Genomic DNA, 25,641 nt, shown 5'->3' with positions numbered 1-25,641 from the left:
AATTTTGAAGAGGACAGAATAAGGTTTAATCTATAAAAGACTTAGAAATTTGTTGACAGTTTTCTGAAGAATTAATATCAATGCAGATAGATGGAATCTTCATTCTGTATTAAAGCTGAACTATGTTTAGATGGTACTTATTGATAGGGGATATGCTTTAAGAGGAGATACTGCGTTGTTTAACGGATAGAAGTGACTTAGAAGTCAGGGAGACCTCAGTTCAAGGCTGTACCTCTCAGTACCCTAGGCAGCATGGCACAATGGAAAGAACACTGAATCTGGAATCAGAGGACCTGGATTTCAGTCCTGCTTCTATTCTACTTTCTACCTTTAAGACCTCTTTGGGCAAGCCATTTAGTATTAATGTCTCTTTATACAAAGAGGGGAGAGAACTAAATGATCTTTTAAATCCCTTCTGTCTCTAAATCTTTAACCTTAAATTAGTCTACACTAGTAGAAGTATTTTTCTCAGTGATATTACCCTATTCCAATAAAATCACAGGTTCAAATGAATAAGAGGACAGAAGATACAGACTTGAAGAGAATTCCTGTTAACAAGATCTAATAATAGAAATTTCAAGACTGTGTGAGAGTTAAGATTTTATAGCAAGGAAAAATCATTGTGTATTTTCAGAGATTTTTTTTTTAGTTCATCATTTATGTCTTCCATTTGATTTATAACTGTAATGAGTTCCTTCACTTCCAGGTTGCTAAGACACCCTCTAGTCAAAGTGTTGCAGCTTTTTAAAAAATGAACTAACCTTAAATGTACCATTCTCTTCTCTGTTTACAGAGTAATACTATCCTGTTGTTAGATACCAGCCAACGAACCCTCCGAAGGCTTGTCCTCCCTTCACAAGATGAGGCTTCCCCTATAAAAACTTCCTGGTGGAGCAAGGAGGAATCTGTAAGGAGTTCCAAATTGTCCCAAAATATAAAACTCAAAACAAACATGAAAAAGGATATTTTCCCACTTAATATAAAATTCCCACTTTTTTGCTATACCCCACCACTCCTTGGATAGCATACAATGAAATTTAACTATTGTATATGTGGAGAATATGATTGCACAAAAAGATATGAGTAACAAAAGATAATGGCTTTTTTTTTCTATTAATCCTACCTACATAAGAACAAGCCAGAAGCACTGAACCAGAACTGAAAGACCGTGATGAGCCGTTGGAGGACATTATTCATTCCTAATTCTTAGCCATGCAAAAAAGATAGGCCATATTTTAAGACTTTATTTATATTTTAGATTTATGTGATAAGGTTAGGAACATGGCTTCTGGGTGCATAAAACTAGATAAAAACCTTAAGCATTTCCTCCCAGACAAAGAAAATTCCCTTTGACATTCAGGAAAAATCATTTGTGTGGAGCAAGCTTTTCAGTGTGCCTTGAAACAAAAACATATGTGATCATAGGGGACTGGAACAAAAAAAGCATTCCAATCTATTAACCATATCTATACATTTATACACACAGACACACACATGTCTATGTATATATGTGTGTGTGTGTGTGTGTAACAGAGTTGCAATGTTTCTTATATTATTTATGATACAGCATATGTTTCCATAGTCATTTAATTATTTAAAGACTTTTTTACTTCCATATTGAATTTTGATCATTTTTCTAAATACATCTTAAGTGAGTGAGTATACCACCAACCCTGAAATATAATTTAGTCTGGCATTGCCACAAAGACAATGAAGTTGACAAGCATAAATATCTTAGCTGTGAGCTACACATGCACATTAGTGGAATGCTTTACAAAAGGAAACTAGAAGAAGAGGCATGAACATTCTAGAGTCATAGAATTTTAAAGTTGGAATTTTAGACCTTAGAAATCATCAAGTCCACTGGGCATGTTAACACAAACATACTACTGGGAAACATTTGCTACTGGGAAGGCTAAGGATAGTGGATCGTTTGAGCTCGGGAGTTCTCAGCTACAGTGGACTAAGCCATCCAGGTATCTTCACTTGGTCACCAATATGGTAAATCCTTAGGAACAAGAGGCCACCAAGCTGCAGTGGCAAACCATCCCAGCCAGGTTGGAAATGGAGTAGGCCAAAGTTCCCATACCAGTTGGTTGTGAGATTGGGTCCATGTTCCAGTCTGGGTGAGATAGGGGAAGAAATCATCATCAAATTCCATGTCCTTATTTTACAGATGAAAAGAGAGGGGTGGCTAGGTGGCACAGTGAATAGAGCACCGGCCCCAGAATCAGGAGGACCTGAGTTCAGATCTGACCTCAGACACTTAACACACAGACACACACACACACAAAACTAGCCATGTAACCTTGGGCAAGTTACTTAACCCCAATTGCCCTCCAAAATGCAACAACAAAAAAAAAGATAAGAGAAATAAAAATACTCAGCCAAGGGCATCAAGCTAGTAACCTGTAGAGCAAGGATTTGACCCCAGATTCTTTGAATTCTCTTCTTCCACTTCATCTTTCTAACGAATGTTAATGATTGTCCCAAGTCAGAGTGAATTATATAAAATATACTGACATTTTTAATGTGAATAATGTGTAGTTTTCTTTATTTTTAGGGAACCTACAAAATGTGTAAAGAATTTTCACACAAAAACTGGCTTGTATTCTACAAAGAATATGGGTGAGAACTTATTTTTTTAAAGAATTTGAAGTGGGACCCTTGTTTTATCCATTCCTTTTCAGATGAAGTTTTCTTCTTGTTTGTCTTTTACAGAAATAGCTTGATTGTGCTAGATGTCTTAGAGGGTCGAGCACATACCATCTCCCTTCCCATCAACCTCAAGACGGTTTTTCTAGTAGCTGAAGACAGATGGCTCCTGGTTGAGAACAATACAAATCAGTAGGTTTAACCACATAGCGTCCCATAGGAAATTTAAAGAGAGATTATTTCCTTTGTGTATATCCCAGGCTCCTTTCTTCTTCCTCTTTCTGCACTTTAATAGTTTCACTGTTTGTCATCACCTCGTCTACAGAGGAATTAGCAGAATGATAGGAAAGGAAGCTTAAAAGAATTAAATGTGATTACTTCTTAAAATACTTATAAAGATGTTTTAGGCGACATGGTTGAAATTAATAGCAGGAGTGAACTTTGGTATTATCTGTAACTTATCCTTGTTGTTGTCTTTTCTTCATTAGAGAAGATAATTGAGAATTGGCCGTGTTCATGCCTCATTAGAAGTACTGTAAACACATTTCAGGCCATATATTCTTTAGAGTCTTCCATCTTCTTCCCAGATTTATTTTCTTGTTAGATGACGGAATTTGCCCCAACAAGTTTTATCTATTTGTGTGCTTCTATTTCTGTTTTATGTGCCCTTATTTGGAAGCACTTGTGTTTGTGCTGCCTCTCCTGCTGGACCATGAACAGCTTGATCAGAGGGGCTGTCAGGGCTGCTGAGTGCAGTGCTTTAGGCAACCTGGGAGTTTGGTCAGTAGCATCTTACTTATACCTCTGCACCCTCTAGTTCATGCACTTTCTCTGTCCTCCAGAGGGACAAGCAGAGGCAACTGCTGTGGTACATCATGCAGTTGACTTATGCTTTCCCCAGCGGTCCCCAAACAAGCAGGCCAGGGGAACTTCACAGGAGACGGATTCTGCTCCATGGCAGTACCCAGAAGGAAGGGCAGATTCCCAGTCATCAAATGGCCAGCAGTAAGAGTCAAAACCAGAGATTCTGGTCATGAGGGTAGTCACGATTTTATAATTGTTGTCGCCTTTTGACTATACCTCCTCTTTTAAGACAATAACACTCATTTATTACCACACCTTTTGTGTGTTGTCCTTTTCTAAGCCCCCTTACACACTTTTTGTTTACCCACACAGAATGTCTCAAAATCTGAGTGCAGGTTTCAGCTACTAAAGCCTGAACGAAAACTTTTTTGTCACCCTGTAAGTATTAGATAGATAGATAGATAGATAGATTTATCTAGATCTACATAGAGATATATATACATGTATGTATTCCTACATTTGTAAGGTTACCTGTATGTGTGTTTATGTTCCTTTATACACATGCATGTACATGCATATGTATACACACATGTGCAGTATCCCAAGTCTGAGTGCAATTTTAAGGTATGTAAGTTTGAGCTATGATTTTTAGGTCATCTTGTGTGTACAAGTTTTTGTATATATTCATTATGTAGTTATGCATCCATGTGTGTACATGTATGTGTTGTGTGATTCTATACCTATGTTACATACATGTACATGTGTATATTAAAACCGTGTTACAGAGTTCCCAAAATTTTTAGAGCAATTAAAGCTTTAATAATTTTTAACTATAATAAAACTTTTGGTACACCCTGGGTGGTATGATTGTAGGATGAAGGAAACAAAGCAACAATCTGTGTGAAAGAAAGATCTGATTATTTTAGTGGGCCATAAGCACACAGTGCTAACAGTCAAAAAGGCTAGTTTTATTTTGGGGCCTAGATATGTGATGCCATTCCTCTAGGGGATTCCCAGTAAGAGAATTTCCTTCCTTAGGAGTTCTCTTAAAATTCCTAGATTCTTTAGAATCAAATTTAGAAAAATTCTAAATTCTTTAGAAAAAAATTCCTTAGAATAGAAATCCAGATCAGTAACTGTTTTGTAATTTGGAAAGTTGCCTGGAAGGTCCTGAGAAGGTTAAGTGACTTGTCTGGGGTCATACAGCTAACACATGTCATTTGGGGCTTAAAGCCAAGTCTCCTCAACTCTAAAGTCAGCTCTCCATCAACGTGCTGCACTGCCTGCCTCTCAGCAAAATCTTAAACTGCATTTAAAAAGCCATAGTGTCCAGAATGAGCAAAGAGGATGCATGTGTTATCAGATCTCAAGTACCAAGTCCAATTCTAGGAGCTGCATTTAGCATCCAGAGGAAAAGGACATAGGAACCTCAAAACCTTGCTAGATAAGGATAGATCTAAGGACCTTAGGAGGTTTAGCCTGGAGAAAAGAAGATTGGGGAGTGGGGGGTAGAAGGGAAGATGAGGGAGAAGCTGTCTTTAGAGGACAGAATCAGGAGCAGTAATACATATGGCAGAAAATTTTCAGAATACAAGGAAACACTTTTTCACCATTCAGGATACTCAAATGTAGAATGGGCTGCCTCTAGAGTATTAGATTTGCTCTCACCTGTCAAGGGTATTATAGAAAAGACTTGTATATAGAAGTTGATTAACCTAAATTGCTATTCTGACTCTAAAGTTCTATGATTCTGTAGGGTTTTTAGAACAGGAAAAAGGGACTTTGAATATGAAAGCAAATTATTTTCTCTCAACTCACCTCAGATTGATTAGAAAAGAGGGAAGACTTTTCATGTAAGTCAGGTCTAGCTGTGTATTATTACTTTTTATAGGAAATTCCTTTTAGCTAAACCTGGACATGTGGAATCCAAAGAAAAAGGAGTTTGCCAGTTGCATATATTAAAAGAAGAGCCAGTAAGCACAGGATTTGGATTTATAAAAGGTAAATGGTTTACATGTGTCTGTTTCGATGTGTTTATATCTGTTTGTGTGGGTGTATGCTGGTGTATGCATACTATCCTCAGTTGTCATTTAACAAAATCATTATGTTTGATAAGAAGAAAGTATTAATTTAGTGAATTAATTTAAAAGACTCATTTGAAATGGTTGTTAGGACCCCAAAGTGATTCTATTGAATATAAAGTTAGATTCACATTCTATTGAGAATTGTGTTCTCTGTATTAAAAAATGACATCACTTTTTTTTATATTTACAAATAACGATTCACATATTTTTAGTACTCCTTAATTTGTAAATGTTTTTACTTGCGTTCTCTTAGCTGACTATTGTAACAGCCTTTTTAGTCAGTTAGGACAGATATTACCTCAGGAGGAGACTGAGGCTTGGAGAAGTTCTCATCTGCCAAAGCTCACATTCCATCACTAGACAAGTAGGAAATTTTCTAATACAAGAGTTGTGTGCTTGTTTTTGGTCATTTCTTTTCAATTTCTACTAAATACTAAAAGGAACTTAATAAATGTTGAATGATATATTGATGGCCATATCAATTCAACTGCTTTTATTTTATAATTCTGGAAAAAATCATGCTTCTGCCTACCTAGATATATGTCAGTTTGGTATCTTCTGTGGGATGCTATTGTTGGGTACTATTTAATAAAATTGGTATATTCCATGCCTACGTGAAACGATTTTGGAAAAATGCCTAAAGTTATAAATACTAAGTAAGAGGGACATAGTCAGATGTGAGGTTTGTATTTCTGTCTCTTTGATCTTAATGTTGGGATAGACCATTGGTAGTTCGGGGAAAGAAAGGTAGAAGATAAATTACTTGTATTTTTTTTTTCAGGAGAATGTGCGACTAATATGCCATTTTTAATTCCTTACTTCAGAATCAGAACTCAGTATACCACATAAAATTTCAAGCAACCAACTCTCATCAGAAAATCTAAGTTTAGCTGTCGGACAAAAGATTGCCTCTCCTAACCGGATTCTCTCTGATGAAAATAATTATGCAACTGTACTTGTTGGTTTCCCAGATCTCATGGTAAGCAACAAGATAATATAACTTTTGATATAACATGTTTCTTAGGTTACTTAATTTATAATATGTAAACTTGTGTGGTAATAAAAAGAATAATCATTTTTCAATAAAGCTTTTAGAATGTCCCAAAATAAATCACCAATACCCCACTTAACTCTTTGCATTTTAAAGTATTATATTTCTTTGTCTTTTACCTTAACATTTAAATGTCATATAAGTCTGTACTATATTATATTATTTCCATTCTGGAGGGAGAATGAAGGAATGAGAGAATGAGAGAAAAAAAGAATTGATCAAACTCTAATGTGTCAAACACTATGTTAAACTCTGGTGATAAAAATGCAAAAGCAAGACAACTCCTGCCCTCAAGAAGTTTCTGTTCTAGAGGGAGATAACCCATCTAATAAGAGTTCAGCTGTGGATGAGATGGTAATTCTCCGAAGTCCTTAGGACATTGCCAACAAATCATTACACCCAGCGACTCCCTCCTTATTGAAGTCCATTGCCGAGGCCTCCACACAATTCCACTGACTTATGAGTGGCCATATTTCCCCATGGCTGGCTGGAAAACAAATGGAAGGAAAGAGAAAAACCAAAGATCTCTCATTCCACATGAATTTGCATGACAAAGTTAAACATTCAGACTCCCCGCAGTGTTGTGTGTATGTGTTGTTTTTGTTGTTCTAGTCATGTTCAGCTCTTCCTGACTCCATTTGGGGTTTTTTCAGCAAAGATATTGGAATGGTTTTCCATTTCCTTCTCCAGCTCATTTTACAGCTGAGAGAACTCAGACAAACAGGATTAAATGACTTGCTCAGGGTCACACTACTGCCAAGTGTCTGAGGCTGGATTTGAACTCAGGAAGATGAGGCTCTCTGATTCCCAACCCAGTGTTCTATCCATTGTGCCATCTAGCTGCTGTGTACATATTACATTGTCTAAAAACTTCTCTGTAGAAGATGGCAGAGCACAGACTGGTACCCATCTGAACTCTACCAATATTCCCTTCCAAACAACTTTAAAATAATGAATGCCTCAAATGAAATGTTGGAGCAGCAAAGCCAATAAAAGATCAGAGGGAGACATTTTTCCAACCTAAGACAACTTAGGATGTCTGGTGTGTAACACCTGGGTGGGTATAGATCATATATATGTGACATATATATGTGACAAGAACATCAGCTGTGGGCCTTGGAGGTGGAACTGACAGCAGCAGCACCTTTGGGAGCTCTCAGCCTAGAAACAGTAAGGGGGTCAAACTACTGATCAGAAAGAAATTATAGGAGACTGGCATTTGGTGTAGCTGGTGCTGATTGGAAACTCTATTGCCTGTAAGGAGTTGTGGGTCTCAGTTCTAGGGTGGAAAGGAGCACTTATGATCAGTCATAGGGGAGCAAAGGCCTTTCCAGAGTACAGACCAAGAAAGTAATGACCACACCTCTCCCAGAGTAAACACCATTTTAGAAACACTGAAAACTGACTGACTTTCTCTCTGCCTCCCCCTCACCCAACTAGCTCAGAAAACAGCAATATAAAAAAGCCTGAAACTTGCCACAATACCTCCCCACTCCAAGATGAGTAGAGCCCAAGTTTAACATAAAGTTCAAAGTAAAGAAATAGTCTGGGAAAATGAAGAAACAACAGCAACAGCAACAAAAGAACTTGACCATAAAAAGGTTCTACAATGTCAGGGAAGACCAAGACAAATTTAGAAGACAACAATGTGAAAACAGCTACAAGCAAAACTTCAGATAAAAATGCAACCCAGGGTCGGCAAGAATTCCTGGAAGACTTAAAGAAAGAGATAAGAGATGTAGAGGAAAAATTGGGAAAGGAAATGAGAGTGATGCAAGAAATTTATGAAAAGAGAATTAACAGCTTGATGAAAAAAGCACAAAAATTCACTGAAGGAAAGAACTCCTTAAAAAGCAGAATTGGCCAGATGGAAAAAGTGGTACAAAAGCTCACTGAAGAAAATCATTCCTTAAAAATTAGAATTGGGTAAGGTGAAGCTAATGACAGCATTAAACTTCAAGAAACAATAAAACAATGTAAAAAGAATTTTTAAAATATAAGAAAATGTGAAATATCTCGGGAAATTTTTAAGGAAAACTGCCCTAATTTTTTAGATGCAGAGGATTAAATAGAAATTGAAAGAATCCACCTATAACTTCCTGAAAGAGATCCCAAAAGGAAAACTCCCAGGAATGTTATAGCTAAATTCCTGAGTTCATAGGGACAGAGATAAAATATTGCAAGCAGGCAGAAAGAAACAATTCAGATATTGTAGAGACAGTCAGGATCTCACAAGATTTAGCAATTGTCTCATTAAAGTATTGGATGACTTAGAATATGATATTCAGGAAGACAAAGGAGCGAGAATTACAATCAAGAATCACCTACCCAGCAAAACCAAGTATAATCTTTCAGGGGAAAAAATGGATATGTAATGAAATAGAGGACTTTCAAGCATTCCTAATAAAAAGACCAGAGCTGAATAGAAAATTTTACATTTAAACACAAGACTCAAGAGAAGCATAAAAAGGCAAACATGAAGAGGAATCATAAAAGACTGAAGGTTAAACTGTTTATAGTCCTATATGGGAAGATGATACATATAACTCCTAAGAACTTTATCATTATTAGGGTAGTTAGAAGGAGTCTGCGTAGACAGAGGGCATGGGTTTAAGTTGATTATGTTGGGATGATCTCCAAAGAAAATCTGTAGGTGAGAAAGAAGGATTCTCTGGGACAAGAGAGAAGGGAAAGGCAAAATGGGGCAAATTTTCTCACTTAAAGAAGGCATGCAAGGAAGAACTTTTATAGTTGAGGGGGAAATGGAGGGGTGGCAGGAAATGCTTTAACCTCACTCTCTTTAGAATTGGTTCAAAGAGGGAATAATACACACACACACACACACACACACACACACACACACTCAGCTGGGCATAGAAATCTATCTTACCCAATAAGGAGATAGGAGGGGAAGGGGATAAGAGATAGAGGGGAATGTACTTTAGTGAAAGGCAGGGCAGATTGGGGAAGGCAGTGGTCCGAAGCAAGACAGACTTTTGATAAGGGACAAAATAAAAAGAGAGAAGAACAAACAGAGGAAAAATGGAATGGAGAGAAATGCACAGTTAGTATTGTAACTGAATTTGAATGGGATGCGCCAATCCATAGAATGGAAGGAGTCATCGAATGGATTGGAAACCACAATTCAACATTTTTTTTTTGTTTTCAAGAGACATAGTTGGGACAGAAAGGCACACATGGAGTTGAAATGAAGGACTGGAGCAGTGTCTATTATGCTTCGGCTAAAGTGAAGAGGGCAGGGGTGGCAATCACGATCTCAGAAAAAGCAAAAGCTAAAACGGACCTAACTGAAAGACATAATCAGGGAAAGTACATTTTGCTAACAGGTACTATGAACAATGAAGTATATTAAAAAATTGTAGAGCAGGTTCATCTCATAAAGGCCTCATTTCTAAAATATATAGGGAAATGAGTCAAATTATAAAAATAATAATTCCTCAATTGATAAATGGTCTAAAGATATTGTCACAAGTGAAATTCAACAAAAAGCAGACTGAGGCCCATTTTCTCTGAACAATGTAATAGCTTATTAAGAGGACTTGAACCTATTAATAAAGTAAGTCTAATGGCTGCCTCAGTTTAGCCAAAAAGATAAAGAATTGAAGATGTGACTCCTTTTTGAAAGAACAAAAAACAGAACAGAACGGGTAGGAAAATCATACTGCTGGTTATAGGGTTGGCAACATCATGGGGGTTATTATGATTGGTTACATTAAGGAGAGTGGACACGCACACACTTGTGGGACCAGGACCCCTTTGCCCTAAAGCAATGCTTTATGTATTTATGGGATCCAGCTGTATCCAGAGGCCACTAATAGTGGACCGGGGATGTCGACTCAATGGCTCTAATGGGCAAAGATAAACAGAGATGGGACCACATCAGTTTCTGCCCTCTCAAGAATAATACACATTGGGGCGACTAGGCAGCACAGCAAATAGAGCACTGGCCCTGGAATCAGGAGGCCCCGAGTTTAAATCTGGCCTCAGACACTTAATACTTACTAGTCATGTGACCTTGGGTGAGTCACTTAACCCCAATTGCCCTGCCTTCCCCCCTCCAAAAAAACACCGCCAAAATAATAATAATAATAATACACGTGATGAAGTTCCTCAGGAGCTGACGTTATGAGAGATAACAAGCTTCCTTGGCGCAGAGTGATTTGTCGCTGGTACTAGGATAACAGTTCCTTCGAATTAAAGTTTTTAATGAGAGTATTGAGCTTAGAGTGTTTCTTTAATTAAAGTGATCAATAGGAAAACTGAACTATAGCATCTAAATTGTTAAAGACAAGTTTTGAACTTGAGAGCTTTTTCATTCAAAGACAAAGGGGACTTAGGTTTGTTACATAGAATATGGTTTCAGAATACAATCAATTATAGATGAAATAAAATACAAAATACAGGATCATTAATTAATTTTCACAATATGAACAAGCAGTTTTCAGAAGAAGAAATCAAAGCTATCCTTATTCATATGAAAAAATGCTCCAAATCACTATTGATATCACAAATTAAAATAACTTTGAGGTACCACCTCACCCCTATAAAAATCGATAAGCACTGGAGATGAGGGAAAATGGGTACATTCATAAACTCTTTGTGGAGTAGTGAACCAGTCCAACCATTCTGGAGAACAATCTGGAACTATGCCTAAAGGTCTGTGAAACTGTGCATACCACTTTGATCCAGCAATACCACTACTTTATCTGTCCTTCAAAGGGATCAAAAAAAAAAAAAAAAGGAAGGAGGATCTTTATGTAAAAAAAATTATAGCAGCTCTTTTCTGTGGTTGCAAAGAATTGAAAATTGAAGAGATGCCCATCAATTGGGGAATGGCTAAATAAGTTGTGGTATATGACGGTGATGGAGTACTATTGTGCTATAAGAAACAATGAGGGGGGGGTTCAGAAAAAAAAATGTGGCAAGACTTATATGAACTGATGCAAAGTGAAGTGAGAACTGGGAGAGCATTGTGCACAGTAACAGCAATGTTGTAATGATGATCAACTGTGAAAAGCCTGGCTACTCTGATCAATGCAGTGATTGAAGACAGTTATAAGACTCATGTTGGAAAAAAAAATGCTGTCCACCTCCAGAGAGAAAAAATATATGAACTCTCAATACAAATTGAAGTATAATTTTCTCACTTTTTTCTTTTTTTTGCAATATAGCTAATATGAAAACATTTTGCATGATTTCACATGTATAATTGACATCAGATTGCTCGCCTCTTCAGTGGGTGTCTCAGTAGGTGGGAGGGAGGGAAAGAATCTGGAATTCAAAATTTTAAAAAAGAAAAGAATATTAAAAATTAGTAAATAATAAATTCAAAAACAAACTTGTCCATAGTGCAGAAAAACAGAATGAACTGAGGATAGTGACTTGTGGGTAGTTGAGAGGGAAATATCCCCATGGTATATTTTGTTATTGAATTTACTTGATAATTTTTACTGTGGAATGAGCAACCTCAGCTGTAGAACTCCGAAGCCACTTTGGTGTGTTTTGGTCTGGTTCACTCTGTCTTTGACAACTCAGCATTATAAGAAAAATAATATGTTGATCTGAACTCATTTCCTTCTTGGATGGGCAATTCCCCTTGAAGAAGAATGTGGTTATAGTCCAAAGGGTAGAAAATTGGTAGCCCTATCAGCAGCATAGTCAGTGTAAATATTATCTGACTTTAGATGTATCTTCAAATCCTTTGACTAAAGAGTTCATTTTCTGTTCAAATTTTCCTTCATGCTATTTGGGTAGGATGAGAGTATCATTTGCAGAGGAAGATGTGAGTCTTGTTCATAATGTGGTTGTCTGAAATGTCTTGAAATGTTAATGCAATTGCCTAAATGAGTCAGTTTACTTCATTGTATAAGATCTAACCTAATAATTTGAAATGTAAAACCTAAATAATAATATTGGGTTTGAGGCTTTGTCATATGCTTTTCTCAGTTGCATGAATTATCAAATAAAAGACAGCTGCTATGATATCACATAACAGAAACTGGAACATACTCTTATAATACAGTATCTATTGTGGTCTTGACTGTATAAAGGGAATAATTACATATATTTTTTCTGCAAAGCTTATTAATATCAGTAGCAAGGCTACTGGTGTCTTTCTAAAGGTAGAGATGGAGAAACTTAACCTTCTGCTACAGATCTAATGGAGTTAACATATAAATATGTCCTAAGATGCCCTACAGCAGGAGTTCTCAACCTAGAATCCACAGATCCATGAATAAATTTCAGGATATCCATGAACTTGGCTAGGAAAAAAAAAAAAAATATATATATATATATATATCCTTATTTTCAGTAATAACTTCTAACTTAAATATTTTTTGAAATTATTTTAAAAAACAAAAACAATTGAACAGTATTCTTTGTCAATTCAATTAACTGTAAATTGAAAGCATAGATTTATTCATTTATGATTATTCTTTAAAAAATTATTTTTAGAAAGGGTCCAAAGAAGTTTATGGCAAAAAAAGTTAAAAACCTCTGACTTAGTTTCTTTTTATGAAATTTTAGAAAATAACATTTGAACATATAGAACTACTGTAACTGACAGCTCATTTGTTTTTCTTTATTTCACTTGATTTTCTTTCAAATCTTTTTTTCTTAATGAAGTAATAATTCATAATAGTAACTTCTTTACTCTGTTAAAGTTTACTTCTTTAACTTTCTTTACTAAGTTTAGATAACACTCTGACATAATATAGAATGTTGAGGAATTGATAAACTCATTTTAAAACATTATTCATATTTTATTATTGGTTTTAAATCATAATTTGATTTTGAAATCTCTCTTGTGATACAAAAATCACTTTTAACTTCTGTTAAGAGGAAAGAGAAAACAAACTTAAGGGGAAAAGTGGTGAATATAGGTAGGCTTCCCTTTTAATGAGGATAAATGAATATCAAAAAATTTTTTTGCTTTTTTTTTTAAGGAGGGAAGGCGGGGCAGTTGGGGTTAAGTGACTTGCCCAAGGTCACACAGCTAGTAAATGTTAAGTGTCTGAGGTCGGATTTGAACTCAGGTCCTTCTGACTCCAGGGCCAGTGCTCTATTCACTGTGCCACCTAGCTGCCCCAAATATCAAAATTATTGTAGCATCTCCAAATCTCATTAAAATGTAATCTTATTTTTATGATCTGAAGATTATGTTTTATGCTATTCACTTTAAAACATATTTATGCAAGGTCTAATGTATATTACATTTATTGATAAATTAGCAGTATACAAAAGAAAATCATTATAAAATAATATTGCTGAGAGGGTAATTATAATTATATCTTTATCCCTCTGCTGTATTTTAGTTGGATATAAGATATTCTTAATGAAACTTTACATAGTTTTCAAAATTTTTTCATTGACTTAGTGGAAAAGAATTTATGAATACAGAACCATTTTCAGTAAAAGCTATTACCACTCTTAGTTTGAGGACTAGTTGAAGTTATAAATTAATATATTCCACAGAGCGTTCCAATCTTCCAAAAATGACCTCTCAAGCACAGTAAATTGCTTAATGATGGAAAGTATCTACAATACTTGAATTTGTCCCCACTGTGAATAAATTGATGCTTTCAATTTACAGTTGATTGCATTGACAAGGAGCACTGTTTGATTGCTTTTGTTTTTTTAAAATAATTTCAGAAAATATATCCTGTTTTATTAATGATAGTTAACATTGTATAGAGATTTAAATCTTGGTACTACATAGAAATGTAGCAAAAGAATATATTTGTTAAATCACTTGCCTCCTAAATAAATAATTCATGAACATATTTGTTATATAAAAATTCAGCATAATTGACTTAATTTACTTACATAATTCATTAATTTAGATAATTCACCATGTTATCTAGTGTGTAGGCCATCACATGAAAATTCCCTTGTTTTACAGAATGGGATACTATTTCTTAGAATGGAATTCTTCCTGAATGTTACACGTTTCATCAAGTTTGAAGCAGTGTCCCTTTCCTTTAAAATCTTACCTATGGTACTAACAAATGTGTATGAATGACTCTAAAAGGAGACATAAACAAATACAATACCTTAAAAAACAGTCTAGGCCAAATGGTAAAAGAGGTCCAAAAAAACAGTGAAGAGAAGAATGCCTTAAAAAGCAGAATTAGACAAATGGAACAGGAGGTTCAAAAGCTCACTGAAGAAAATAATTCCTTAAAAATTAGAATGGAGCAAAGGGAAGCTAATGACTTTGTGAGAAATCAACAATAAAACAAAAACAAAAAATAAAAGACAGTGTGAAAAATCTCATTGGAAAAACAACTGACCTGGAAATAGATCCAGGAGAGACAACTTAAAAATTATTGGACTCCCTGAAAGCCATGATCAAAAAAAGAGCCTACACATGATCGTTCAGGAAATTATTAAGGGAAACTGCCCTGATATTCTAGAACCAGAGGATAAAATAGAAATTGAAAGAATCCACCAATCACCTCCTAAAAGGGATCCCAAAATGAAAACTGCCAGGAATATTACAGCCAAATTCCAGAGTTCCCAGGTTAAGGAGAAAATACTGCAAGCATCCAGAAAGAAACAATTCAAGTATGGTGGAGCCACACTCAAGATAACACAAAATTTAGCAGTTTCTGTATTAAAGGATCAGAGGATATGATATGATATTCTAAAGGACAAAGGAGCCAGAATTACAGCCAAGAATCACCTACCCAGCAAAAATGAGTATAATCCTTCAGGGAGGAAAATTGGTATTCAGTGAGATAGAGGACCTTTAAGCATTCTTGATGGAAAGACTAGAGCTGAATAAAAAATTTGACTTTCAAATACAAGACACAAGAGAAGCATTAAAAAAGCAAGGGAAATCATAAGGGACTCAATAAGGTTAAACTGTTTACATTACTATGTGGGAACATGATATTTGTAACTTATAAGACCTTTCTTGTTATTAGGGTGGTTAGAAAGAATGACTCTAAAGACATTTCCCTTTGAAATAATGGTTCCCAAATTTTAGAGTTTAGAGCCACTCCCCCCAGTTTCTGTGAGTCTGGAATGTGTTAAAAACACAAATCCTAAGTTTTGCCATACTATTTGAAAGGAGTTGTCAGAATGAGCAGGAGGTCCTAGAACTTTATAGCTGTTAACTCAGCATCATGGTTTCTGTGTATGGACAGGTTTATAGAAAAAGGAGCTCCAGCTTTTGAGGACCTCATAGTTACAGGTCAGGAGATATTTGTGGCAACAGAGGTCTGGGAACCATTACTTTAAGTTCTGTGTTAATTACTTAGAATACTCACCTGCTAAGTAAATGTAATTTTCCCTTCTTTTCTTCAAACATGTGTAGTTGGAATTATCATCCAACAAGTATTTATTAAATCATTGTGCTAGGTGCTAAGAAAAAAAAAATCTCTCCTCACAAGCCGCTTATGTATCCTTTGGTAAGTCCATCACTGGCATATAATTTCCCTCATACAACTGAGCTGTTTTCCAGGCCTGTAGAGGATCATTTCCTACACTGTTGTTTTTGTTTTTTTTTATCACCTATTTTCTGTAGATTTCTCTGTTAACTTTTTTATCTCAGAAAGCTGTGCTTATTGCAGAGGCAACTTGATCCTTCCAATTGCTATGGAAAGAATTAAAATACAAATATCTATATTTGAGGGTTGTGGTTAAGATGGTGGTGTGAAAAGTCATGGAAAAACCCAGTTCTCCCACATGTACTACAGAAAGATCTAAAAATAGCTCTAGCCCAAATAAATAATAAAAGAGAAATTACAGTAAGCGCCTTCTTCCAGCTCATAACTGCACAAAAAGATAGCAGACTTCCTGTCCACAAGAGAAACAAGTGCCATCTCCAGTAGATCAGCCTAAAGCCAACTAGTACTTGTACTGGGCATGGTCCAGGAATACCTGAAGCCTGTAGAAAGGAAACCCACAGTGAGCACATGGAGAAGCCTCTTAAAATTCAGAAACCCATTGCTGTCTAAGTCTGATCTGAATTAACCCAAAGGTCTTGAAGCCTGAAGTTGTCTGTACTAGAGGCAGTAAGCCCTGAGTACTTGGAAGGTCTGGCTGTGCCCTGATGAGAATACCTGGCAAAAGACCATGGCAGCATGACCTGAGATGGTCCAAAGAGCCCAGAAGATAGCAGCATTCAGAATCAAGATGATCAGATGGGGCTGAAACTCACCAGCTCTCTGAGTACCAAAGGAGGTCGAATTGTGTACCAGGAGCCCAAGAAATGTGTGGATTTGATTTGATTTGATTATTTATGTTAATTTATTACAAGTGAGTGTTTTTGTTTTCATTGTTCAGGTATAGAGAGAGAATAGTGAGAATATAGTGATAGTAATGCTCCCAGAAAAAGGGGAGAGAAGTGTCATTGAAGCATTTTTTAAATACTCAAAGGAAAGCAGAATGTTATTCAAAAGAAGACACAGACAAGCAGGACAATTTTGGAACTTTGATGAATTTATTTTATTTTTTTCCCTAAAAACCCAACCTGTATATGATAGACATTTGCAGTTTCAGGTACAATCCTTTTTTTTTTATCCTTCTTAAATAGAAATACTTATGTTTGTTAGTATTTGGGCTAATAATTAGAAAAATAACAATACATACATTATTTATTGTGCTTGGGAAGTAAAAGTTAAAACTGATATTTAAGTAAATGCTACATAAATTATGACACACTAATTTGTTCTCTTTTTCAGTCACCCAGTGAAGTTTATTCCTGGAAGAGACAGTCATCTTTGGGCAGACAGAGTGGATTTACTTCTAATTTGAATAAAGGACAAAATAAATCTGGAAGACCAAAACAGACCAATTGTGTGATACTATTAGATACTAATCAAGTGGTAAGAATCTTGCCCCCTGGAGATGTACCTTTAAAAGAAATTTTTCCAAAAGGTAAGAAACTGCCAGCTTATTAACATACCAAAAAATGGGCAAAGTTATTTTGTTTCGTTGTGTTTTGTTGGGAGGGGAGGGGAAGAAGTATTCTGCCCCGAGTCCTTCACCTTAAAAAATGACCGGGATAGGAACTATCTATGGGATTTCATTGATGTATGAAAATTTTAGATAAGGAAATTCCCTCTACCAAAGCAGCTTGGCACTTTCTCTGTATTTTATAGTGTTATGGCATTGTCCAGAGCACTGAGAAGTTAAGGGCCCAGGGTCACCTAGCTAGTAAGTGTCAGAAGTGGGATTTGAACCTAGACTTTGACTCTGGAGTCAGTTCTCTATTTACTACTTCATGCTGCCTCTCCCTTTTAAAAAAAAAAAAAAAAGGAAAGATACTGTAATAATTTGGGGGTAAAGTTGAATTGTCCAAAGTAGAATCTTCGTTATCTTCCAGGGGTCAATCACTCAGTCAGTGAATATTTATTAAGGGCCTGCTATACACCAGGCACTGTGCATAGCACTGGGAAATAGAAGGAAAGTCCCTGCCCCCAAGTGGTTCGTAGTCTAACTGGGGGAGTGAGACGCAAACAACTAGGCTCAGACAAGCTATATACACCATGAACTTGAAACAATCAAGAGAAGGAAGTCGCTCAGATCACTCAAGTCGGAAAAAAAACTTGCTGTAGCAATAGAATTTTAGCTGGGACTTGAAAAAAGCCAGGGAATCCAGGAGGCAGAAAGGAGGAGGGGCGGTATTGTAGGCATGGAGGACAGCCAGTAAAAATGCCCAGAGGCAAGAGATAAAGTCTACAGGATCTCTAAAGATCTCTTCGGCTCTTTGAAGAATCTAACAAATCACCCAATCTTTGTAACTGAAGGATAAAACTCTTCAATGATATCTTGACAAGTGTTTGCTTGATAAGCTGTGATAATGGGAATGCTCTGGGAGGCAATCCGTTCCCTTTTTGGACATCTCTAATTGTTGGAGTGGAAATCTGATTCCTCATAATTTCTGTCAGTTGGTCTAATTTCTACCCTGTAGGACCAAAAAGAATAAATCCCTCTTCCACATGAAAACCCTTTGTCACACTGAAGAGGAGGTCCTTCTAATGGTTAGTCTATAATCATTAGACAAAAATTCATAGTCATGTGACGCCTAAGTCTCTAGGCTACATATCACCAGTTTCATTCACTAATTTTCTCATGTGACCTGGGTTTGTTGCCCTTCACCCTTCTGGTTACTAGATTTGGGACCCAATCTATCTTGTTAGTGTATTTCTTAAAATGTAGTGCCCAGAAGTAAACACAGTATACTAGATGTGGTCTGACCCCACTGCATTAGAATAATTTCCACCCCCTTATTCAGAACTCCATGATTCTTTTAATGATACCTCCAAATCCCAAGCTACTACATTACACACACACACACACACACACACACACACACTCTTTTTAATATCAGCCTTCTTGATATCAATGCCCTATGGCTGTTAACCTTGCAACAACATACTATTTTAACCAAGTTGCAGTTGACTGAAGGGAAGTGGACAGGTGTATGGTCAGCAACATATGTAACATTTTCAACCATGACAGACATGCAAGTGGAAAAATGGGTGTCACCAGGAAAGGTATGATTTGAAAAGGAAATTGGAGAATAAGGTTGAACAGATTAAACAACCCATAACACTGTACTGGTTCCCATGAACCACAGGCAGAAAGGCAGACTTTCAGTGAATTGTATGGATCCTTTGGATAATCTTTGAGAGAACTTGGAAATCACAGGGGAAGAGAAAGCATGGATGGGCTGTAGACTGTACTGTTGGGAGAAGGACCCACCTGAGACCCACATAATTTCAGAGAGAACTCAGAGAACTAAGCAGTACCTCAAAAAGGACCTTTTCTCCAGTGTGCCTTAACCTTGGCTTTTAAAGGCCTTGGGGAAGATACTACCTATTCTGTCCTGAGGCAAGCCTGTTCCCCATGGGCAGAACTCTGATTCCCCAGAAGTTTTTCCTAAAATCAAGTCTAAATTTGCTTTGCAGCTTCTACCTATTTCTCCCAACTCTGCCTTCTGGGGACAGATAGAACAAGTTTTTTTCCCTCTGCCACATGATAGTTCTTTAAACACTTGTAGACAGCTCCTAGGTTTTCTGGAAGTCTTCCTTCTGCAGGCTAGATATCTTCAGTCCCTCCAACTGACACACATACAGCATGACCTTGAGGCTCTTCAGCATACTAGTAGCTTTACCCTCCGCATACACACTCCCCAGTTTATCATTCTTCCAAAAATATGGTGTCCCAAAATGAGTAGTTTTGCTCTTGGTAGATACCTTTCTGCATCTGGTGACCAACAGAACAGCACAAACTGCCTTTGGTTGTGAGTGAACTGATTCCTTTTGTTTATAACTTTCTTTAAATGTCACCTGGCTGCTAAATGCAATCAAAATGCCCTGTGAATGTATCTTCTTAAGTCTCTGCCCTTAATACCCAGGCTCAGCTGTGTGCTGAAATATTTAGAACCGACTGACAAGAACTTGGCTGATTTGGGGAGGAAATCTGGCCACTGTCCTTGTCTTCTTTAGCTCCACCTTATATTCTGTCTAAGGTCAATCATGAAGCTTTCTCCTTTCAGATAACTCATTTCCTAAGTATTCATGTCATCTGACTTGTTTTCAAACCAGTTAACATTCATTTTGGTCATTTGTCAAATGCTTACCAAAAATAACCTTCAAAACATTTTGCTAAAGGGCTTTGAGGCAGCTAGTCCAGATATGTAAGAATGTTTTTTAGCATTAGAAATTAAGTGGTCTTCCTTCTTGAAATAGAGGACACAGTGAAAATTGCCTATTTCCTTCTTCTCAGTGTCATAAAACTAATTTGTATTTTGAAACAGAAGAAAGTTACTGGTAAAAATAACCATTAAGAAAACTACTGCTACTATGGCTTTATGCCTAACAATAATGTAGAAGTACTCATGATGGCCACTCAGCTTCATATTACTACTTACAAAGAAAAACAAACAGACAAATAAAGTGACTAGCACAAAATGTGGGGAAGGTGATTAGCTAGAAATTCTTAAGTCTTCTCACCCTCAAAAGCAGCTAGTCGAGTCTAATCATCAGACCACACCCTTCTATAAATAATTCAAGCTATTTGGGACAAAACATAGCAACAGAAAGTGTCAAAAGTGATGTATTATGCAGCACTTTGTAGTTCAGGCAAGACTGGCCTAGCCTCAGGCAATAAATACTCTTTCCAATATAGCTCTTGAATTAGAAACCAAGGTGGTGGTGACCTGGACTGCTCCACCAAAGGTTTGTATCGTTAAGTTTTCCTCTGGTATATGCCCTCTCTGTTTATGAGTCCCTCTCATTCCCTCCTGCTCAGTACTTGTCCCTCCTGAGTCTTCCTTGATGGGGCAATGAGCACCCCAGGCTTAAATACTTTGTTCCCTTCCTCACTTACATTACTTCAAATGAGGGTCATAGGATTATGGAAGAAATTTGAATGTCATCTCATCATTTCACAGATGAGGACACCAAACCCCAGAGAGAATGGCACAGAAGTGTCCTGGCAGGGCCACGCTTTGAACTCTGGTCTTCTGGCTCCAAATTCAGCTTCCTTTCTATGGCAACACATGATGCCCTTATAGTTATAAGATCGTTCTTACTTCCCTGTACCTTTTGCTAGGGAGGTGCCTGGCTAAATAATTTAAGGAACTAATTTATAGTAAGTTTTTGGTAGATGATAATGGTTTAATACGTTACCCTATTCTTCCTCCTATTTCACACATTTACATTTTCAAGCTAACTTCAAGTCTTAGCCGAGTGAGGGAGACAGTGTGCCAGGCCTCTGGAAGAGAAGTTTCAGAAAAGTCCTTTGATATTCCTCAGAATATGTCTTGTAGACAGCTACCTACTCCAAACAGACATAGGGCCAATATATGGTAATGACTTTGTAATCACAGTGTTGAAATGGATATTATTGCAATGATGAAGAGCCAGTACTGTGTAACCTTTGTCCCATCGTCCTTAAGCCAGTCTGGTGACAAACTGTAATCTTGAAATATTCCTACGCTGTCTTTCTCTTCTGCTCCTCTTTATATGCCACTGAATGGACCTGGAAAAAAGTTATGCAACCAAGCTGACTGGGTCCAATATCAATTTATATTTTCTGATCTCAATGAGAACCTCTCTGCAACAAGGCAGTCTTTTATTCCCCTCTAATTTATGCTTTATCTCACTTTTTACAAGCATTATTTCTAAAACTTCTCTTCCCTCCCCAAGCATCCTTCCCCCATCCTCTTAACTGAGGACCTGGACTCCTACTTTAGTGAGCAAATTTAGGACATTCACCCTAAGCTCTCTTCTTTTTCCTCTTCATCTCTAAACCCCTTGTCTTCCTCTCTAATGAAGAAGGGACTCCAAACTGACCAAAGTCAGTCCTTTTTCATGTACTCTTAATCCCCTACCCTCTCATCTCTTTCAAACCCCACAGTCATCTTTCTAATTTCCAGACATTCCCTTGTGCCTTCCATTCTGCCTAAAAATTCATTCCTAACACATTCCTAAAAAAACTCATTCAGTTTGAGCATCCCCTCAAATTGTCATGCTGTATCTCTCTTCTTTTTCTGGGCCATACTCCCAGAAAAAGCTGTTAAGTATATTGCCTCCATTTCCTCTCCTCTTCCAGCCTCATCACACAACTAAAACAGCTTTCTCCAAAACTACCACTGATCTTTTAATTGGCAAATATAATACTTTTTTTTTCTTATTCCTCCTCCTTCTTGACCTGATACTCCTTAACCACCTACTTCATCTAGATACTTTGTCCTCTCTGTATTTTCCTGGCACCACTCTCTCTCATAGGTTGTGCTGATGTTTGATAGGCCTTCTCTGTGTCCTTGCTAGATATTATGTGTGTCTTGCCCCCTGACTACACTTGTGCCCAAGGGCTCTATCCTGCACCTACTCATCACTCTCTTTTTCTGCTGCTTGCTGAATTCATTCTCTGCTCACACGAAAATCTACATAACCTACATAAGATTATGCAATCTCACTTGTGAGTTCTAAACCCACATTATTAACTGCCTAACGGACATTTCAAGCTGGATGTACTTTAGGTATCTTAGACTCAATATGTCAAAAACAGGTTATCTTTCTATCCCCAAACTCATGCATATTCTGAACTTCTCTATTTCTCTCAAGGATACCACCATCTACCCATACCTTAGCCTACAACCTCCATGCCACCATTCACTCCTCACTCTCCTTCACCCCAAATATCCAGTAATTTGCCAGATATTGTCATTTTTTTATCCACAGCATTTCTTGCTTCTGTCACTCAATCAACAAGTTTTAAGTACTTCCTGCTCTCCTGAGGACTGCTGCTGTGAATAGCTTTAAGGTTCTGATCACATAATATAGTGAACTCCATTCATTCGGCAATAAACTAAAGCAAAACATTCACATAAACAAAATTTTAACATTATGTTTAACATCACAACTTAACGTGGTCACATTGTTTTAAACAAAAGATATCATTCCGTAATCATCCTTAAGGGATACAAAATACAAAGGTCTCCCACCCCTAGGTCACAGTAAATCATGATCTTGTTAGTCAATACTAAGTACCCAAGGAAAAGTCCTTCCATCTTGGTGAGGCTGGCTCCCAAACACCATGGTTCTTCTTCCATGCTCCCTGCTCTTGACTGAATTCACCCAACCATTACCTGGATTCACAGGTAGGCAGCACTCAGCTCCTGTTCTAGCTCCTTTTCCAGTTCCTGTTTCAGTCCTCGTTCCATATTGAAGCTGATGGTGACCAGTCCACCTCAAGCCCTTTGCAGTTTCTGTTTCTGGAATGACAAAGCTTAACAGAGCCACATCAACATTCATATACATTGCCAGCACCATCATCAGTTCACTTTCTGCCTGTGAAATCAACACAGATCCACAAACAGGGCCTAAGAAATCAACACAAATCATCAGTAAAGTCCCAGCACCTCTGAAAACATCAGTAAAACCCTCCTCCAGGATTTCTGTAAACAGACAACAAGAAAGTCCTATTTCAGGGCTTCTGAACCAGCAGTAAGGTCCCAGGGCTTCTGTAACAGCAGCAACATTCTCTATCAGCAGACAAATCTGACAAAGTAACATCAACACAGGCAGACAAAGTGCAGGCACCACAGACATCCTTCTTCCCAGTTCTGCTCCGTTCCAACTGTGCTGGAGCTTTTATATATATGTCATTAGCTCCTTCCTGTTCCACCCATCTCTTACATCCTTCCTGTTTTGATCTTTGGCAAGCCCCTCCCACTGTGGGCTTCACAGTTTCTGTTTCTAACAGACTTGATATAATCACAGGTGAGGCTCAAAGGCACTTGAAGAGCTGAAACAAGGTACTAACTACTTGAATAACTAAACAAGAAGCTAAATACTCCTTTGCTTGCCATTATAGGGATCCAGAGATAAGAATAAAATGACCTTGACTTCAGGGAGCTCACTGTGGTCATTCTGTTGGGAGAAATGGCATGTGAAAGCATAAACAAGAGAAATTAAGTCATGGCACATGGGGCAGGGTGTATGCTGTCCATCCCCTTCTCCATTCTTGTATCTGCTGTCCTGCTTTAGGCCCTCATCACCTTTCACATGGGCCATAGCAAGAACCTCCTCATTGTGTGCCTGCCTCAAGTCACTCTTCTCCAAACCATCCTCCACCCAGTGGACAAAGTGATTTTTTTTTAAGCACACATCAAACCATGTCATCTCTCTGTTCAATGACTTCATTGGCTCCCTATTGACCTTAGAATCAAATATAAATTCTTCTTTTTGGTATTTAAAGCCCTTCACAATTTTGCCCCAACATGTCAATTCAACCTTACATATCTCTTCCCTTGATGAACTCTTACATCCAGTCAAACTGTCCTCCTTACTGTTTCTCAAAAATATTCTCCTCTCCACTCTGTCCCTCTGTACTACCAACTGTCTATCACACCAGGAAAATGCTTTCTCTTCACCTTCACCTCATACACTCATAGATTTAGAATCAAAAGGAACCTGAGAGATCAAGTGCAAGCCCCTCCTTTTGTAGATGAAGAAACTCAGGGATACAGAGGTTCAATAACTAGTCAAAGATCACACACACACACACAGTAAGAAGCCTCTAGGATCAAATAGAAAATCTTCTGTTTGGCTTTTTTTTTTAAGCAATTGGGATTAAGTAACTTGCTCAAGGTTACACGGCCAGTTATTTCTGGGTGGGTGCAAAGTGTCTGAGCCTGGATTCGATCCTAGGTCATCCCGACTCTGGGGCCAGTGCTCTTACTCACTGTGCTACCTAGCCGCCCCTGTTTGGCTTTATTTTAAAACTGTTCATAACTAATTAACTTCCCAGTCTTCTTATAACTTACTTCCCAACATATACTCTGCATCTAATGATATTGCCCTTGCTGTTTCTCACACTCCATCTCCCCCATCTTCATATATTTTTACTGGCTGTTCCCTTTGCCTGATACTTTCTCCTTCCTCGTCTCCACTTCTTGGTTTTCTTAAAGTCTAAGCTAAAGTCCTCTCTTTTTAGAAAAAGCCTTTCCATGGCAGCTAGGTGGCACAGTGAGTAGAGCACTAGGCCTGGAGTCAGGAGGACCTGACTTCAAATCTGGCCTCAGACACTTAGCATTTACTAGCTGTGTGACCTTGGGCAAGTCACAAGTGTGTAGTAGGCACTAACTAAATTTTTGTTGATTTGATTTGACTGATTTAAAATCTCATGTCCTTTTCACTGTACCACACTGCCTTACAATCCTTATTTTCTTTCAAAACAGTTCAGATACATCTTACTACATTAACAGTTTCCTGGTCTCCCAAGATACTAGGGCATCTCTTCCTCAAGGGATTCCTTGTTTTTCTTTTGTATATGTATGTTATCTCCCATAATAGATTTTTGAGGGTAAGGACTGCTTCATTTTTGCATTTGTATCTTCAGTACTTGGCCCAGAGCAGGTGCTTAATAAATGCTTGTAGATTAATTGAAAGTTCTGGAAAACTTTTTACCTGCCTTTCCCATCCCCCCAAATTTTACCAACTGAATAAATTTTAACCTTTTATTACTATTCATGGTCATTTTGGAGAAGGAGGCAACTTT

General features: G+C 37.4%; 1 protein-coding gene across 3 annotated transcripts in view; it reads left to right on the top strand.

Moving 5' to 3' along the window:
- VWA8 (von Willebrand factor A domain containing 8) overlaps positions 1-25,641 on the top strand; it is a 442,846-nt gene that overhangs the window by 286,593 nt on the left and 130,612 nt on the right. For all 3 annotated transcript variants that reach the window (XM_069068654.1, XM_069068653.1, XM_069068655.1), the window contains exons 30-35: positions 794-907; positions 2,564-2,628; positions 2,722-2,847; positions 5,351-5,460; positions 6,368-6,522; positions 17,307-17,502. In XM_069068654.1, coding sequence (XP_068924755.1) covers positions 794-907; positions 2,564-2,628; positions 2,722-2,847; positions 5,351-5,460; positions 6,368-6,522; positions 17,307-17,502 — 766 coding nt within the window. The remainder of the gene's footprint in view (positions 1-793; positions 908-2,563; positions 2,629-2,721; positions 2,848-5,350; positions 5,461-6,367; positions 6,523-17,306; positions 17,503-25,641) is intronic.

Source organism: Petaurus breviceps, unplaced genomic scaffold (genome assembly GCF_028583685.1).
Source record: "Petaurus breviceps papuanus isolate PSGF00001 unplaced genomic scaffold, PetGlider_PUasm1.0 90769, whole genome shotgun sequence".
Lineage (NCBI taxonomy): Eukaryota > Metazoa > Chordata > Mammalia > Diprotodontia > Petauridae > Petaurus > Petaurus breviceps.
The sequence above is the reverse complement of the archived record's forward strand: the minus strand, read 5'-3'. Positions and strand labels throughout refer to the sequence as shown.